General features: G+C 39.1%; 3 protein-coding genes across 4 annotated transcripts; 2 read left to right on the top strand and 1 right to left on the bottom strand.

The window, feature by feature from the left end:
• Positions 1-1899: 1899 nt before the first annotated feature.
• LOC17899443 (FT-interacting protein 1) lies at positions 1900-5257 on the top strand. Its single transcript, XM_006306444.2, is given in 2 exon segments — positions 1900-2141; positions 2143-5257. Coding segments are annotated over 2 exon segments (2982 nt in total). The 5' UTR covers positions 1900-2079; the 3' UTR covers positions 5063-5257.
• A 490-nt stretch (positions 5258-5747) lies between these two features.
• On the top strand, positions 5748-10748 carry LOC17896952. 2 transcript variants are annotated; one of them, XM_006304564.2, is made up of 14 exons: positions 5748-6100; positions 6537-6695; positions 6817-6933; positions 7011-7095; positions 7398-7506; positions 7599-7666; positions 7785-7910; positions 7984-8996; positions 9098-9298; positions 9393-9453; positions 9662-9775; positions 9904-10017; positions 10102-10191; positions 10301-10748. In XM_006304564.2, the coding sequence occupies exons 1-14, from the start codon at positions 6012-6014 to the stop codon at positions 10325-10327; spliced, it is 2373 nt and encodes a 790-aa protein (XP_006304626.1). In that variant the 5' UTR covers positions 5748-6011; the 3' UTR covers positions 10328-10748. The 2 variants fall into 2 exon arrangements, with proteins under 2 accessions (XP_006304626.1, XP_023644461.1); XM_023788693.1 differs by having other exon boundaries at positions 10102-10208.
• Positions 10749-10886: 138 nt separating this feature from the next.
• On the bottom strand, positions 10887-13005 carry LOC17900645 (tetratricopeptide repeat protein 4 homolog). Its single transcript, XM_023788694.1, has 8 exons — positions 12829-13005; positions 12398-12610; positions 12120-12311; positions 11827-12027; positions 11650-11730; positions 11378-11501; positions 11199-11291; positions 10887-11097 (listed from the first exon to the last, which is right to left on the bottom strand). Exons 1-8 carry the CDS (start codon positions 12931-12933, stop codon positions 11024-11026), a joined length of 1083 nt encoding a protein of 360 aa, XP_023644462.1. The 5' UTR covers positions 12934-13005; the 3' UTR covers positions 10887-11023.
• Positions 13006-16022: the final 3017 nt, after the last annotated feature.

The raw sequence follows: 16022 nt of genomic DNA, 5'->3' as shown, positions 1-16022 counted from the left end.
TACACATGTGTCTTTAAAAGAAGGCAATAAGCATATAATTAGCAAAGTATAGAAATATTCAAATACCGTATAAATTGAAAAGCACTAAAAAGCTCAAAAGCATATCCTTTAGTACGGTTCCTTCCTTCGTAGACAATATAATATATGGGCTTTCTGTTTAAGATGGGCCTTTTATGTATTCTTGTCAGTGTTGGGTTATTTTTTCACAAAACATTGGGCTTTAACGTAAGTATAAAACTAATAAGGATTAAAGGCGGCTTAACTTAAAACTTCAGGTATGTGTTAACTTATTAACCTGAGAGAAACCACCCTGGTGTTAAAGTTTAAACCTTCACCAGTAACTTATATAAACTTTTTCTAGTCTTCGACCCTAGGCCAAGTGATTTAGCAAAATCAAATTTACTGCCTAAATGGACGATGATTAATGGTTCGTGGATAAGTAAGGTTGTATCATTGTCGTGGATCATGGTCTAGAAAAGGATGGTCTGCTTAGATAAGAGTTGCTTACGTTTACAGCATATATTGAAATACCAAATATATGCAGTCTCATTGGCTGAAACTTTTGATCCAACTAGTCGTTTTAGTGGGACGAAATACGTTGACCGAGAAAAACTAAGGTAAATCATGTATGTAGTATATACTATATGTTTAGAGGAACTAAACTGACGGTCGGATACAGTATTTATACATTTTGAATATTTGAGGTTGGGATAGGGCGGAAAAAAGATAGACAGACAGACAAATACGTAAATATGTAGGATTCCCAAGGACTAAAGTGGCTGCCACGTGGTAGCCATTAGCAGGAACGAAGTTTTGTTTTGGTTTTGATTTTTAAACTTATTGCATGCAGCAGTTGAAATGAAAACACAAGTATGACAAATGAAAAAAAAAAAAAAAATACATATGTATTGGAACTCTAAAAAATAAACATGAAGAACGTTTATGTAGGTAGACAAGGACAAACCTGCAAAACTCAAGTCCAAACCTTTTCAATGCTTCGAGGTCGTGGAAAGTAAAAGGGATGATGATGATATTCGAATGTTTAAGTATCGTACTTGTTTTTTTTGTTAAACTAAGTACTCGTACTTGTTTTTTTTTTTTAATTAGTTTCGAATTTAAATGTATATGAATCCATTTTTTTTGGAAGAAAACAAACTCTAATAGGTCAAATTGTCCTTAATGATAAAAATTTATTGTTTTTAAACAAACCCTATAATCTGGTTTTTTTTTTTTTAAAACGAACCCTATAATCTATGATAATTTTTATTATTGTTTGTTCAAAATCTATGGTAATTTATGGTTACAGAAAGATTATAAAAAAAAACACTAAGCTAATTTTTTTTTGTTTTTAAAATCCTGAAGAATGTCAAAATAAAGGAATATCACAATTTAATGCAGAGTAGTTCATTCTGACAAACACTCTTTTGAGGCAAATTGCTGTTCCATAGACCTTTGAGGTTTGACCCGCCACGAGGATTGAGCCTCTCTCTTCTTTCCACTACTCACGTCTCACGGGTTACACTCAGCGCGTGATATACACTTTTATTAATCTCTCTTTCGTAGTAATTTCTTTTCAGATAAAAGAAAAACCAGAGAACGAAAAATAAAGAGAGGGGTCCAATGGATCAGGAGGAAAGTAAAAAGCATTCGGTAAGTGCAGCGCAGACGCAGAGCCATGTCATTGGTTGAGTAGACGTTGTTGTTTCAATCCACGCGCGACCAGCGAGCCGTGATCCTCGAGGCTGTTCTTCTGTCCCTTTCTCCTAAGTTCCCCCTCTTCCTTGTTATGTTCGTTCTGTTCAGTGTATTTATTGTAAAAGCCTGACCAGTGGTATAATTTTCTTATTTCAGTTTTAATATTATTATTATTATTTCTAGAAAATAGTATAAAATCCAGATACTCTCCTTGGCACGCTCTCTCTTGTTAATGTCTCTTTCTTCCATCAGAGACTCTTTTCACTCTTTATCTTCCCCTCTCTCTACTCACTCGCTGTCTTTTCGCTTTCCTTCTTCTTTCAATCCCCTCCATCTTCTACTCTCTTTTCTCCATTGTTGTTATCTCTCTGTTTCTTACCGGTAATGACTGGAACTAAAACCGGCTCCGGCAACGAGAAGCTCGTGGTGGAGGTTGTGGGAGCCCACCTCTCCTTTTGTTGAAGTCGAGTTCGAGAACCAACGTCTCCGCACTAAGGTCAAACCCAAAGACTTAAACCCAATCTGGAACGAGAAGCTCGTCTTTCACGTCATCGACGTCAACGACCTCAGATATAAAACCCTCGAAATCAGTGTTTACAACGAGAAGCGTTCCTCAAACAGCAGAAACTTCCTGGGTAAGGTTAGGGTTTTGGGTTCCAGCGTTGGCAGTGAAGGAGAGTCAGTGGTTCAGCTCTACACTCTTGAAAAGAGGAGCCTTTTCTCGTCCGTGCGTGGAGAAATCAGCGTCAAACACTACATCACCACAACGGCGGAGAACAGTGAAAACGTCCCTCGGGTTAACGGGTCGGGTGGTCCAAAAAAGAGCAAGAAAGTACAGAACCTGAGCTCTTCCATGGCGATTCAACAACAACAACAACAACAGCAACATCAACAACAGATTGCTCTTCACAATCACAATAGAGGAAATCAACAGCACAACCCGCAGATGCTACCGTTTTATCCAAACCAATGTGAGATAAAGCCTCTTGTGATAACCGCTCTTCCCGGTCCATTGCCCGGACCCGTCATTTACGCAAACGGGTCGAGTGAGTTTTCGCTTAAAGAGACAAAGCCTCGTCTAGGAGGAGGTAGTAGTGGCTTTGGCGGTTTGAGTAGTCACAAGGATAAAACAAGCTCGACATATGATCTCGTTGAGCAAATGCAGTACCTTTATGTACGAATCGTGAAAGCTAAGGACTTGTCGGCGTCCGGCGAGGTGGTGTCGGAAGTGAAATTGGGTAATTACAGGGGAGTTACTAAAAAAGTGAGTTCGAATTCGAGTAACCCCGAGTGGAGTCAAGTGTTTGCCTTTGCCAAAGAAAGCATTCAATCATCCGTTGTTGAGCTTTTCGTCAAAGAAGGTAACAAAGATGAGTATACGGGTCGGGTCTGGTTTGATTTAAGCGAAATCCCAACCCGGGTTCCTCCAGATAGTCCGTTGGCTCCGCAATGGTACAAGATAGAGAGTAGAAACGGAGGTAGATGCAGTGGAGAGCTTATGGTTTCGGTGTGGTTCGGGACTCAAGCTGATGAGGCTTTCGCTGAGGCGTGGCATTCAAAGGCTGGAAATGTTCACTTTGAGGGACTCTCATCGATCAAATCAAAGGTTTACTTGTCTCCTAAGCTATGGTACCTTAGGGTTTCAGTTATTGAAGCCCAGGATGTTGCGATTATGGATAAAGGATCTGGTCTCATTAGGTTTCCAGAGCTTTCGGCTAAGCTACAAGTCGGTAATCAGATTCTGCGAACTGCAATCTCATCTGCAAGCCCTACCCGGAGCATTTCGAATCCTTACTGGAACGAGGATTTGATGTTTGTGGTTGCAGAACCGTTTGAGGATTACGTTACAGCTATTGTAGAGGACCGTGTGGGTGGTGCAATGGGAGGACAAAACGATGTGGCTGTTGGGAGGGTTCAAATTCCGGTTTCTGCTGTTGAGAGAAGAACCGGAGATACACCCGTTGGTTCAAGATGGTTTAGTTTAGATAACGGTAACAACAACAGCCGGTTTGGTTCTAGGATTCATCTTAGATTGTCACTAGATGGCGGCTACCATGTTCTGGATGAGGCAACAATGTATAGCAGCGACGTTAGACCCACCGCGAAAGAGCTTTGGAAACCGCAAGTTGGGCTTTTAGAGATTGGGATTCTTAGTGCGACAGGTTTGACGCCGATGAAGGTTAGGGACGCCAAATGTGGTGGAACTGCGGACTCATACTGCGTGGCTAAGTACGGGCCTAAATGGGTCAGAACAAGAACCGTTGTGGACAGTCTTTGTCCCAAGTGGAACGAGCAGTATACTTGGGAAGTGAATGATCCGTGCACAGTTGTTACCGTCGGAGTGTTCGATAACGCACGTGTTGATGGGAACAATAATAACTCCCGGGATGCGCGGATTGGAAAGGTTAGGATAAGGTTGTCTACGCTAGAGACAGGACGGGTTTACACACATTCGTATCCGTTAATTGTGTTGCACGCCACTGGAGTAAAGAAAACAGGTGAGCTTCATTTAGCGGTTAGGCTATCGTGCGGTAACGCTGTTAATATGCTCCAGATGTATATGTTACCACTGCTTCCGAAGATGCATTATACTCAGCCATTAGGCGTTCATATGCTTGAACGTTTGCGATATCAAACGCTAAACGCGGTTGCGGCCAGGCTGAGTAGAGCTGAGCCGCCTTTGGGTCGTGAGGTTGTGGAATATATGCTCGACCACGATTTCCATGTTTGGAGTATGAGAAGAAGCAAAGCTAATTTTTTTAGGCTCGTTAATGTGATTTCCGGTTTGGTTGCGGTTACCAAATTGGTCGAAGTTATGAGAAGTTGGACTAAACCGGTTTACTCGACGGTTTTTGTTTCCGCTTTCTTGTTTATGGTTTTGTTCCCGGAGCTTCTATTGCCGTGTCTGTTTCTTTACGCGGCTGCGGTTGGCGTTTGGCGTTTCAGGCGGCGGCCTAGAAATCCACCGCACATGGACGCGTGTATCTCACACGCGGAGACTGTCTTTCCCGACGAGCTTGACGAAGAGTTTGACACGTTTCCGACAAGCAGAGGATTCGATGTCGTGCGATTGAGATACGATCGAGTTAGGAGCATTGCCGGGAGGGTTCAGACAGTGGTTGGTGACATGGCAAGTCAGGGAGAGAGGGTACAAGCGTTGCTGAGCTGGCGTGATCCGCGTGCTACATTTCTCTTCTTGGTGTTCTGTTTAATCGCCGCGGTTGGGTTTTATGCGGTGCCGGTTAAGTTAACTGTGGCTGTCTTCGGTTTGTATTATTTGAGACCACCTCGGTTTAGGAGGAAACTGCCGTCCCGAGGGCTTAGCTTCTTTAGGCGGTTGCCGTCTAGAGCCGATAGCTTGCTTTAAGAACATGTCAAGGGTGTTAGTGTGTTACCGAGTTTTTAAGTGACTTTAGGTTTTTGGTACACGTTTCTTGGTTCAATGTGTTTAATTTGTTTTTGGCTAGGTGACAGACACAGATGTACACATAAACGAAAAACCAAACCGGTTAAAGCATTGTACCAAGCTGTTGTGTTAATGATTAGGATGCTTTGCTGTTCATTACAAAAGTTTGCTAACTGCTTGTAGTTTTTCCTTTTTGGTCCCGCGTGAAGAACTTATTTAAGGGTGGAAAACAAAATATAGACATAAGACAATAATTCAATAAATACCCCTATTGATTCACTAAATTTAAGAATTTACCAAGACTTTATTAATTACAATCAGTAGCTCTTTCATATCCATTCCTCAGCCAATTTAAGAAATCGTGTGCAGGATATACATATACTAAATTAACGATTTACAGAATTTAACACTAGTTTTGGACTTGATCTCTTTTGAATCATTTTCATTGCTTCATCAGATAGGAATATATGTTCATTGATCCATCCGAAAGATTTGGTTCAGTGGAGGAAAATATAGGGTTACAACTCTATCTCTAAATTATGAGAGTAGCATATTGTAATAATAGAAAATAGAAGGGTATGTAATAAAATTCCAAAGAATGTGTTGAGATAATCAAGAACAGGGCATTTGCAATTAGGGAGAAGGAAAAAAAGGAGATCCTTTTAATGTGTCGCAGACCTTCCTCAGCTATGGCCTCCTCCTTTTAGGTTTCTTCGTCGTCGCTCTTTCATCGGAATAAATTCTACCAACTTCGAGGACAGAGCCGCCGGCGAGGAAATTCGGGCAGCTTAGATCGGCGATTTGGCCTTGTTTAAACTAAGATCGTCTAGTTAGGGTTTCGTCCCCTGTTTTGGCCGCATCTATGGATTCTCGGTTTACAGGGGTGTTGATATGAATTTCGGCTTTAGAGATGACGGAATCTATCTGGTCACACGATCAACCTTCTCCTCGGTCGATGATACCGTCACCAAAACCAGTGGCTAATGTCCATCGCCAGAGGTCAGAGCTTGCTTATTGACTTGAGTTTGAATTATGAATTGTAGTAGAACCATCTGACGCCTCAGAATTTTAGAAACTTTCAACTACTTTGTTCATGTTTTGGAGATCCACCGTTAGATCAAGTTACTAGAAAGCTTGTTTCAGAGATCCTTCATAACTCCGGTGCTGGTTTCTGAATCTTATCTTACGATAGCTATGCAAGTATTTTCAAGTGATAGATCTCATGTAGTATAGAGTTTTGGCGTTCTGATCATGTTCAAATGGAAAATTATGCGGCTTTTGGTGTCTCTGGGCTAATTTCAGCAGTTAAGACAGCAGTATAACTTGGAAGTGAACCTTGAACTTGCAGTCATGTTTTTTCCGTGCCCAAACTAGTTCTGTCAGCTGCCGATCTGACTGGATCACTTTTAACATGGTTTGAGTATGATTTATTCAGGTGTAGAAGCGTCTTCAAGTTGCTTGTCCAGAGGGAAATATCACCAAAAACAAAGTTTGTGCCAAGAAAACGGTGGGGTGAAAGCCGATGGGATGCTGATTCGTCGTGTGGAACCAGCAGCGAACCAGTGAGCGAGCAGGGACATAATCTTATTTCATGGTACCTTGCATTCATCTCTTATTCACTCCTTTATTTCGCTGATGTTTTTTCTGTGAAGGTGAATGATGTGATCCTTACTCCGTTCAAGCTTCTGAATGTAAACTACTTTTCTTATATGTAGGGTTGAGGCTGAGTCATTGCAGCATTTATCTGCTAAATACTGTCCTCTTGTACCTCCTCCAAGGTCGACTATTGCAGCAGCTTTTAGCTCTGATGGAAGAACTCTTGCTTCTACACAGTAAGTCTTATGAATCGTAAATGTTGTAATTTAGCCTTTTCCGTTTGCTAATGGGATTTACTTGAATTATTTTGTAGTGGTGACCACACAGTAAAGATTATTGATTGTGAGACAGGAAAATGCTTAAAAGTTTTAAGTGGCCATCGGAGGACTCCTTGGGTGGTGAGTCAGAGATTGATATACCTTTTCTCATAACTTTATTGACTCTATGATTTACCATGGTTACTAAGTACCAGTTAAATTTTCCTAATCTTAAATCATTGATATGAAATCTGGCGGTGGTGATCTTTGTCATTAGGTTTGTAGGTTGAATGATTTGTGTCAATGTTGTTATAATTTTGTTTTGGTGTAGCTAGTGAGACAATACTTGCAATGAATTAAGTTGATTTGGCTTGCTTGAAAAGATAATTTGCTATGCGTTATACCCACTGCTTAACTATCTAATGTAATTGAGTTCTCTGCAGGTCAGATTCCATCCACGCCACTCAGAAATAGTTGCTAGTGGAAGTTTAGATCATGAGGTGCGCTTATGGAATGCAAAAATTGGGGAATGTATTAGATCTCATGATTTCTGTAAGTGCTAGGCAGAATTTTACTTTGTTTTTTTCCCTCTTCTACTTTTTCATCTAATTTACTTCTGGTCTCTTCCTGTCCTCTTTAAACAGATCGACCTATTGCTTCTATTGCATTCCATGCTGAAGGTGAATTACTCGCTGTTGCATCTGGTCACAAGGTATCTTAATACCTTTTAATTTTCTTATGAAATGCTAGCTAGTTGCAGGCGGCTAAGCCTTTTAGAATAAATTATCTGTTCAAATGTCTCTTATGTTTAATGCTTTTTTTTTTTGAAGTTGCACATATGGCATTATAATAAGATAGGGGAGGATTCCTCACCTGCAATTGTCTTGAAGACAAGGCGTTCCCTGAGAGCTGTACACTTTCATCCACATGGGGTTCCTCTTCTCTTGACTGCAGAGGTAAGCTACAGCTTGAAGTTTGGGTTAATGATCTGCCACATTGTGGGCTTACTCTATAAACTACAAATGGCAGGTGACTGACATTGATTCATCAGATTCCGCAATGACAAGAGCAACGTCTCCAGGTTATTTACGATATCCCCCCCCTGCTATTTTCTTCACCAACACACAAAGTGGCAGTCGTACCAGTTTGGCAGCTGAACTGCCACTTGTGCCATTACCGTACTTGCTCTTGCCTTCATATTCTGCTAATGATCCACAAATGCAATACTCTACTGGTACTACTGGTTCAAGGAGTGCACAATCGAGGTTTCAGAGTAATCAAAGTTCTGTAGAACATGGCAGCAGAACATTTTCACCTTCTCCTCTTCCCATGGCTATGTCTGGTGATCTTTCTGGTTCCTATCATGTTCCAGAAAACTCTGCTAGCAGCACATTTGCTGCTCAAGCTGGAGCTAGAAATTCTGCCACTGCAGTTGATGCCATGGATGTAGATGAAGCTCAACCTGTTGGAAGAAATAGAGTTCCTGGTCAAGTTTCAAGTCAACCAGATTTACTCGAGTTTGGACAACTTCAGCAGTTGTTTCACTTTAGAGACAGAGGTTCCTGGGAGCTACCTTTTCTACAAGGGTGGTTGATGGCTCAAAGCCAAGCTGGTGCCAATTCAGTGGTTCTTCCTAGTGGTAGTAGTGGTCTTGTCAATTCAACTCCTTATACGGGTTCGTCTTCAGCATCTCATTCATCCACAGCCAGTCTAGAGGCTGCAGTAGCGTCATTAGAAATTCCTGGTGGTGTTAACTTATATGGGGTTTCTGCAAGAGGTGATTCACGGGACCGAATTCTACAGTCCCGCTTCGCAGGATCTGGTTTAGCAGAAGGTCTCTCCTCTCGTAACACTCAACATGAAGGAACTGAAACTCAGCCAGTGGTAAACAGAATTCCATCTGAACTGGCTACCTCAATTGCTGCTGCAGAGTTGCCTTGTACTGTCAAACTGAGAGTGTGGTCACATGACATCAAAGACCCATGTGCAATACTGAAGTCTGATAAATGTCGAATAACAATACATCATGCTGTTCTTTGCAGGTAAAAATTATCTTCTTAATATTGTTGTGCTACACTTAGATGATCTTGATGTTTGATTTCTCTTTTTGGTGGAGATTCATGTTGTGTAATTATCTTTGCAGTGAGATGGGAGCCCATTTTTCACCATGCGGGAGATATTTAGCAGCGTGTGTTGCATGTGTTATTCCTCATTCCGAGACAGATCCCGGTTTGCAGACGCTGGTCCAACAAGATTCGGGGCTTGCAACTTCCCCTACTCGACATCCAGTTACAGCACATCAAGTCATGTATGAACTTCGTGTGTATTCTCTCGAAAAGGAATCGTAAGTGCTGCTTCCAATTTGTTTTTCTGGTCGTAATTATTACCTTCTTCATACACTGAAAACTCAAGAGAAAGTATCCTATGTTTGTCTACAGATTTGGATCAGTACTTGTGTCACGGGCAATTAGGGCGGCACATTGCTTGACCTCTATCCAGGTTAGCCAGCCACTTTTCGGGAATTATTGGGCTGGGTATATTTGTTGGACATAAGTCTATATTGCAACTTTTTCTGGATTAACATCGTTCAAGGTTGTTTAAGTACGTCATTATTGCAAAGGGCCTTGAGATTATCACCACTAATTAAGTTGTTCACTAATTTTTATTATTGTGATGAAATGCTTTATGATGAAAAATTTCCGTGCAGTTCTCACCAAACTCCGAGCACATATTGCTTGCATATGGTCGGCGCCATGGTTCTCTTTTAAAGAGCATCGTGAGTGATGGAGAAACAACATCACACTTTTTCACAGTGTTGGAGGTATGTCTATGCTCCCATAGTTATGAATCTATAGGCCAATAGAAAAGGATAGGATATCCCATTTTATGTCTTACACTTTGAAATATCATACAAAGGTTTTTTTTTTTTTTTTTTTTCTACTCCATCAGATTTACAGAGTTTCAGATATGGAACTGGTTAGAGTACTTCCAAGCTCAGAGGATGAAGTTAATGTTGCCTGCTTTCATCCTTCCCCTGGGGGAGGTCTTGTCTATGGAACAAAGGTAAATAATCTATAATCATAATGTGAAACTCTTCTTGGCGATACAATGTTTACTTGTACTGATATTTGTTCAATATTTATCCAGGAGGGAAAACTAAGGATCTTCCGGTACAACACAGCTGCTGCATCCAACCTCACTGCACCTAACAGCTCTCCTGATGAGAATCTGGCTGAGGTAGAATTGTTGTCAAGGTTGATCTTCTTGAAATAATTTTGAAAGAAAATGAATGAAGGCAAACAAGTCTCATTGAACTAACATGATATATTCGGAATATGAACCGCAGGTGCAGACATATGCATTAGAATGCTAGACAGAGCAGAATTTTGGGTCTCAACCGATACACACTCGCATAAAAGATCTTGCATCACGGGCTTATTTACCTCCCTTTGTTTCTTTTTGGGCAATTCCCCCAATTCTGCTTGCTCACCGTGCGATTTGAAGCCTGGGAAGCCTTTTCTTCTATCCACACACGAGATGTTGGTATCTTCTTCCTTCGTTCCTTATATACTGTGAAGGGCCGCAGGTTGGGATGGCCTCTCTTCAATTTGCGGCACTTCTTTTCTTGAAAAAAAAAAAAAAAAATGAAACAGGTTTCTGAGTCTGTTGTTTAAAATGACTGCAGAAAAATGTAAAAAAAAAAAAAAAAGATATTTTCTGTTTGTTGTTGTAGCTTTGTAACTAAAAGTTTGTAACACGTTTTTCCTCTGTAAGATTTCTTTGTCCCCATTGTTTCTTCTTCTCTTACCTAGGAAAAGTCCCATCAAGACGTATGATCTGATGCCTCTGTTTTCGCTGAGAACTGAGAACAGATTTGGGTCTTGATTGGTAACATTGTCTGAATCTGTTAAAAATTACGAGAAACAATCAACTAAGTTGCAAAATATGTATTATTGTCGTGCACATTACACGCAGAAGTTTAAAATTTTCCTTGGTAACATGATTATCCAAACAGTATTTTGACTTTGATGCAAAATCCGAAATGCTATTCTCATAATAACTCAATTCTTCAACTTGGTGGACTCCATTTGCCAGCCGTAAAGTCCTTGTAGAATTTGGACCTCTTAGATACTATGTAGAAGACTGTAACCAACAAACACCAAATAGCAAGAAAAGAGATAAATCAATAAACACAAACGTAGTCATCGCACGTGTTATGAAACAGACATCAATGTGAAACAAACCTGGAATCTCAGGGATGATAATGTAAGGTTCTTTCAACAAGTCATGCAATGTTCTTCTCTCGTCCACTTTAACCATACCCAATGAACCTTTCACTTTTTCCCCGATTCAAGGAAAATATGTTATATAGAAGAATTGACAATACAAAGTGCATATATTAACAAAAGATTAGGATTCTTACTGTAGGAGGATGTTTTAATTACGCTTGTGCCCTCTTCACCTGTAGTTTCAGCTTGAGAACCTTTTGTACCCTCTAGAAGATACTGGAGAACTCTACTCTTGGGCAATGGAGATCCTGAACTCGCCTAGAGAAGTTGAAAGTCCCTAATGTTACTACTAGTGTTTCTTATAGCACACTTTATTCTATAGAGTCCTATCACTTTTCAATGGAGATGTTCGAGAAATTGATTATACAGGAATGATTTGTTGGCGGAATAGGAGGTAACTGATTACCTCGTAGTAAAGCTCAATGACATCACGTGAGTAGTCGTTGTTTTTATCCCATGGCAGCGGCGGGCTGTCCTCTGAAAACATGTTTAGAGCGCTAAGGAAGGACAGAAAATGCATTGGATAGATGTAATCGAATGAGATGCAAGAATAAAAAACAAAAGGAAAGTGGAAAAAGGATATCATATCAAGATGAGTTGCAAACATGTCTGTTTCACAGAAGTCCTCAACAAAGTCACTTGTCATGGCCTCTGCATAAAGAAGCAGGACAGGCCAATGAAGAATGTTGTTTTTATCTAACATTGGCTTCTTCAAACCCGTGAGTTCTCGGTACATGGCTTTGCCAATCTTGACGCCTCTGCTCTCAATCGCAGAGAGACAAGCCTGCAACAAAACCAATAGAAACTGAATCAAATAAATGCTAGGCGTTATATGGCTTCTAAAGTATTAAAGCTTGATTATCATGTAAATCAAACCTTGGCTTCAAGCACAGCCATTGAGACTTCAGCCTCATGTTGTTCCTTCTCTTGCTTCTTTGAATTCACCGATTTTAGAAGCTTCTTCAGGTCCTCGTTACTCGGGTCATTCTTGATTCCCTTTTCGCAATAAGATTTTGCTTCGTTCAGCAAATCCAGTGACATGGATGCCTTTGCAGCTCGATACACTGCCTTTGAATGCACTGAAACCCGTCAGGGAAACGACCAAAACGCTGAAACGAAATAAGAAAAGAAATGTTTGTTCAAAAAGTGGCTACCTTAACGTTCTGAGGACATAACCTCAATGAATCCTCAGCATCGGTGAGTGCACGCCGATAGTTGCCTAATAGTAGATTAACATGAGCTCGATTCGAGAATAAAATAGAGGTCTCTGAGTCACTTAGAATTCCCTGATTAATGGCTTTCGTGTAACAATCAATCGCCTCAGAGTAGTGTTTTTTCCCTTTCCTCACACATTCATTGCCTTGTTCCTGAGTTTGAACAAGACGTTCCCAGTGAAGTTGCATCAGCAAAAGAATGGAATAAAAGAAAAACGCATAAAATAAGAATTCAACAACATAAAACATCAAAATCGAACTAAAATATCTCAGATAACAAAGCAAGAGAGTGAAGGCAACACTGTAAAAGAGAATTATTGAGAAGAAGCATCCAATCAGGAGGCTTAGAGCCAAAAGAGAAAGAGGGGTACTTTGAATTCGATGGCGGCGGATTCTTTGAGAGCAGAAATAGCTTGAAGATCAGCCTTTTCGCTCTCCGTAATCGGCTCCGACCCAGCGTCCATCCATAGCGCCATTGAGAATGGCAACACTAGAAGATTCGATTAACCTAGAACTAAAGCAGACGGGAGGAGTAGGAGAAGAGAAGCTTCGAGTTCTTTAGACTCTCTCAGTGGAGGGAGAGCAGAGAGACCGGTTTATTATTATCGTTAACCGAAACCGGTTAAAAACGATCGTCCCGGTATGGTCGTAATAATCTTAGTGGGCCGAGAGCATTAAGGGCCCGAGTAAGGAGCTTCCTAAAAAGAATGAAACCTCTGGGCTCTTGGTCTTAGAGGTTAGAAGAAAGAGTAAGGGGCAGTGTTTGTACATTTATGCAGTTGGTATTGTATCCGTAAATACAGTTTTGGATCAACAAAGGAAGAAAATGGGAAATTTCTCAAGAGGGAGACTTGAAGGTGTGCGGGGTGTGGGGGACACAGTGCAAAAAGGTCGGTGAGAAAAGATCAAAAGAAAACGACAAGTCATAGAACTTTCTATATTACCATCGTTGAAAATTAAGAAGGTAGGGTCCTTCTCAACGGGCCTAACTTGGCCCGTACACACTGATGATAATAATCTCTGGACCAGTCTCTCTGTCTCTGGTACAGATTGTTAAATACGTATCCACCTAATCACGGTACCAAATAGTGACAGGAGTTTAAGTTGTGTGTGTTGTTGAATTGAGATATATATATATTAAAGAATCATCTCAATAGATTGGTGACAGAGACTCACGTCACGTGAACTGCTGCAATGCATTACTCGATCCCGCCATTAGGTTCATTAAAAACATATGTATGTGTTAGGCACACCACCCATATATACAGCAGAGACTTCTCTCTTATAGATCCTATCCTATCTATCGACATATCAAACTAACACGTGATCAGCAATGTGTTTGGTATTAATTATTTTTTACATTCCAACACTAGCTATCATTCTTCTTCTTCTTCTTCTTCTTCTTTTGTTTTGTTTTGTTTTTTTTTTCCCCTTAAAGGACCACCACTATCATTATGCACGTTACATAGGATTGGAACCCAAAACTTTACCGACCTAATCTCATAAAATTATAAAAAAATTAAGGACTCCTACTATATATATTTTTCATTAGATTAGAGTAAAGCTTCAAAGAAACACACAAACCATAGGAGAGCTTCTTAATTAGGATTGGTTAAGTACGTTATTATAGAATAAAATCCGTTTCTAGTTTGCGTATTTTTCCATTTTTCTGTTAATGATTTTTCAACTTAATTAAACGGTTTTAGTTTGTCACCTTTCTTGTTGTTGTCTGTTTGACCTCAAAGGGAACAATTCGGCGTACGTACGTGAGCGACATACATGAAACGTACTAGTAATAATATTTTTTTCATCTAAGAAAAGCGATCTTTTTAGAAACCATTTTGTTTTTATGCATAAAAAATAAAAATAATAAAAAACGATTAAAAAAAGAAGAAGAATAAGAAAGATAGTGGGAAGTGAGCTGGCGTGAACTCAAAATTAAAGTGGTATAAAAATGGTTTGAACAAAGCCACGGCGATACCGAACAGACGCAAATGACAAAACTACAGCAACAGTTTTATTTTTTATTTTTGTTCAAAATTATAAATAGCATTAATCAATTCAAGGCTTCTAGAGATTGTTACATCATCGTCGTCTCAACTCTTACAAGTTACATCCATTAATAGTCGAATTAATGTTTAATATTCATGAAAATTGAGTGTGAGGAGGAGGATTGATTCTACTTGAGAAAAGTATATGCGGAATAACGAATAATATTTTAATCCTCATTCTGAACGTAACTAGAGATGTTTTAACTTTAACGTGCATCGGGACATGTAGCTAAGTACCAGCATTTATATATTATTAATCGTTTGTATAAAATGATCTTCATTCGCTTACATAATTAATATTTCTTAATACTATATAATAGTCAGCAATAATTGACATTAATCATGTTATTATAAAATGGTATGCCACGTAGGATATGCATGGCATGTGAAGTAGTAATTAAGTGTAGTAAGTCGTCATCCGCACATCGAATATCGTATAAACAAACAAACATACATACCGGCAGAAATTAGTTAAACAATCATCAGTTTCATGTAAATCTATGATCTTATATATATATATACACACATAGTTGCTTATTAATTGATTGATTGCAAACCTATGCACCATAATATATACCATTAGCTAGTTTTTTTATATCCTAATTAATAAGTTCGGTTCACCATTTCGTTTGAAATTTGAATAGTCTCACACGTACTCTCTCGTTAAGGCAAGATAGTACATCATCATATTATGATTTGTCTAATGTACGTACGGTACATATGTTTTTTTTCACTAGTGCATTCAAACGTATTGAAATTCAATTAAGATTAAAATAAGTATGTTGTAATTGGATCTTTGGAGTATATATAAAGCCAATTTCACACTCTCAAGTCATTCCTTATTATACTATTTCAAGTTGACACTCGTTTGTCTCGTTGTTTGGCGCAGTTACCAGAGATATACGTACGTAAGATTGGGTTTTCATTCTTTTTATAGTGAAAACGATAACGTATACATCTCCACTTTTTTTTTTTTTCAACAAATGAACTGTAAAACTTTTCAACATATATATATATATATATATATATATATATATATATATACACATATACCGCACGGAAGCCATAAGAATTGTAAAATAGACCTGCAATAACCGACATTTAATATATAGTTTTTAATTTTTTTGTCATATACTGTATTTGATATAAGATATTGCAATCTTGTAGACGACACATAGTACTCACGTGGTAGGGAGAATATTCCGTGGACTTGTAAATAAGGTTCCTCCTTAGATTAGATTATAAAAATTTTCATTTTTTGATAAAGCTTTGTCATTTTTTATTATACACAGCTTAATCATACTACTACTGTATGTATATTTTTTACAGTCTAGTAAGCTCATTCATTGTTGTAGCTAAAATGTTATTATAGAAAACACAAATTTATTGTTTCAAACTACTTTTCTGAATGATACGACAGTTTTCATTAAAATTTTAAACGTGATGAAAAATTCTCTCGAATTTTAAAAAAAGAGGAATATGATTCACTTGCTTTAGAATGGTTTAAAGTAAAA

This window comes from Capsella rubella, unplaced genomic scaffold, assembly GCF_000375325.1.
Source record: "Capsella rubella cultivar Monte Gargano unplaced genomic scaffold, Caprub1_0 scaffold_1, whole genome shotgun sequence".
Lineage (NCBI taxonomy): Eukaryota > Viridiplantae > Streptophyta > Magnoliopsida > Brassicales > Brassicaceae > Capsella > Capsella rubella.
The sequence above is the reverse complement of the archived record's forward strand: the minus strand, read 5'-3'. Positions and strand labels throughout refer to the sequence as shown.

What these genes read in the sequence shown, in the direction of transcription:
- LOC17896952 (XM_023788693.1), top strand. Translation starts at nt 6,012, where the DNA reads ATGACGGAATCTATCTGGTCACACGATCAACCTTCTCCTCGGTCGATG. An exon ending in ATCGGAGGACTCCTTGGGTG is followed by an intron (nt 7,096 to 7,397) that starts GTGAGTCAGAGA and finishes AGTTCTCTGCAG; the next exon opens with GTCAGATTCCATCCACGCCA. An exon ending in GTCTTGTCTATGGAACAAAG is followed by an intron (nt 10,018 to 10,101) that starts GTAAATAATCTA and finishes ATATTTATCCAG; the next exon opens with GAGGGAAAACTAAGGATCTT.
- LOC17900645 (XM_023788694.1), bottom strand. Translation starts at nt 12,933, where the DNA reads ATGGCGCTATGGATGGACGCTGGGTCGGAGCCGATTACGGAGAGCGAA. An exon ending in CCGCCGCCATCGAATTCAAA is followed by an intron (nt 12,611 to 12,828) that starts GTACCCCTCTTT and finishes GTTCAAACTCAG; the next exon opens with GAACAAGGCAATGAATGTGT. An exon ending in TGGCTGTGCTTGAAGCCAAG is followed by an intron (nt 12,028 to 12,119) that starts GTTTGATTTACA and finishes GTTTTGTTGCAG; the next exon opens with GCTTGTCTCTCTGCGATTGA.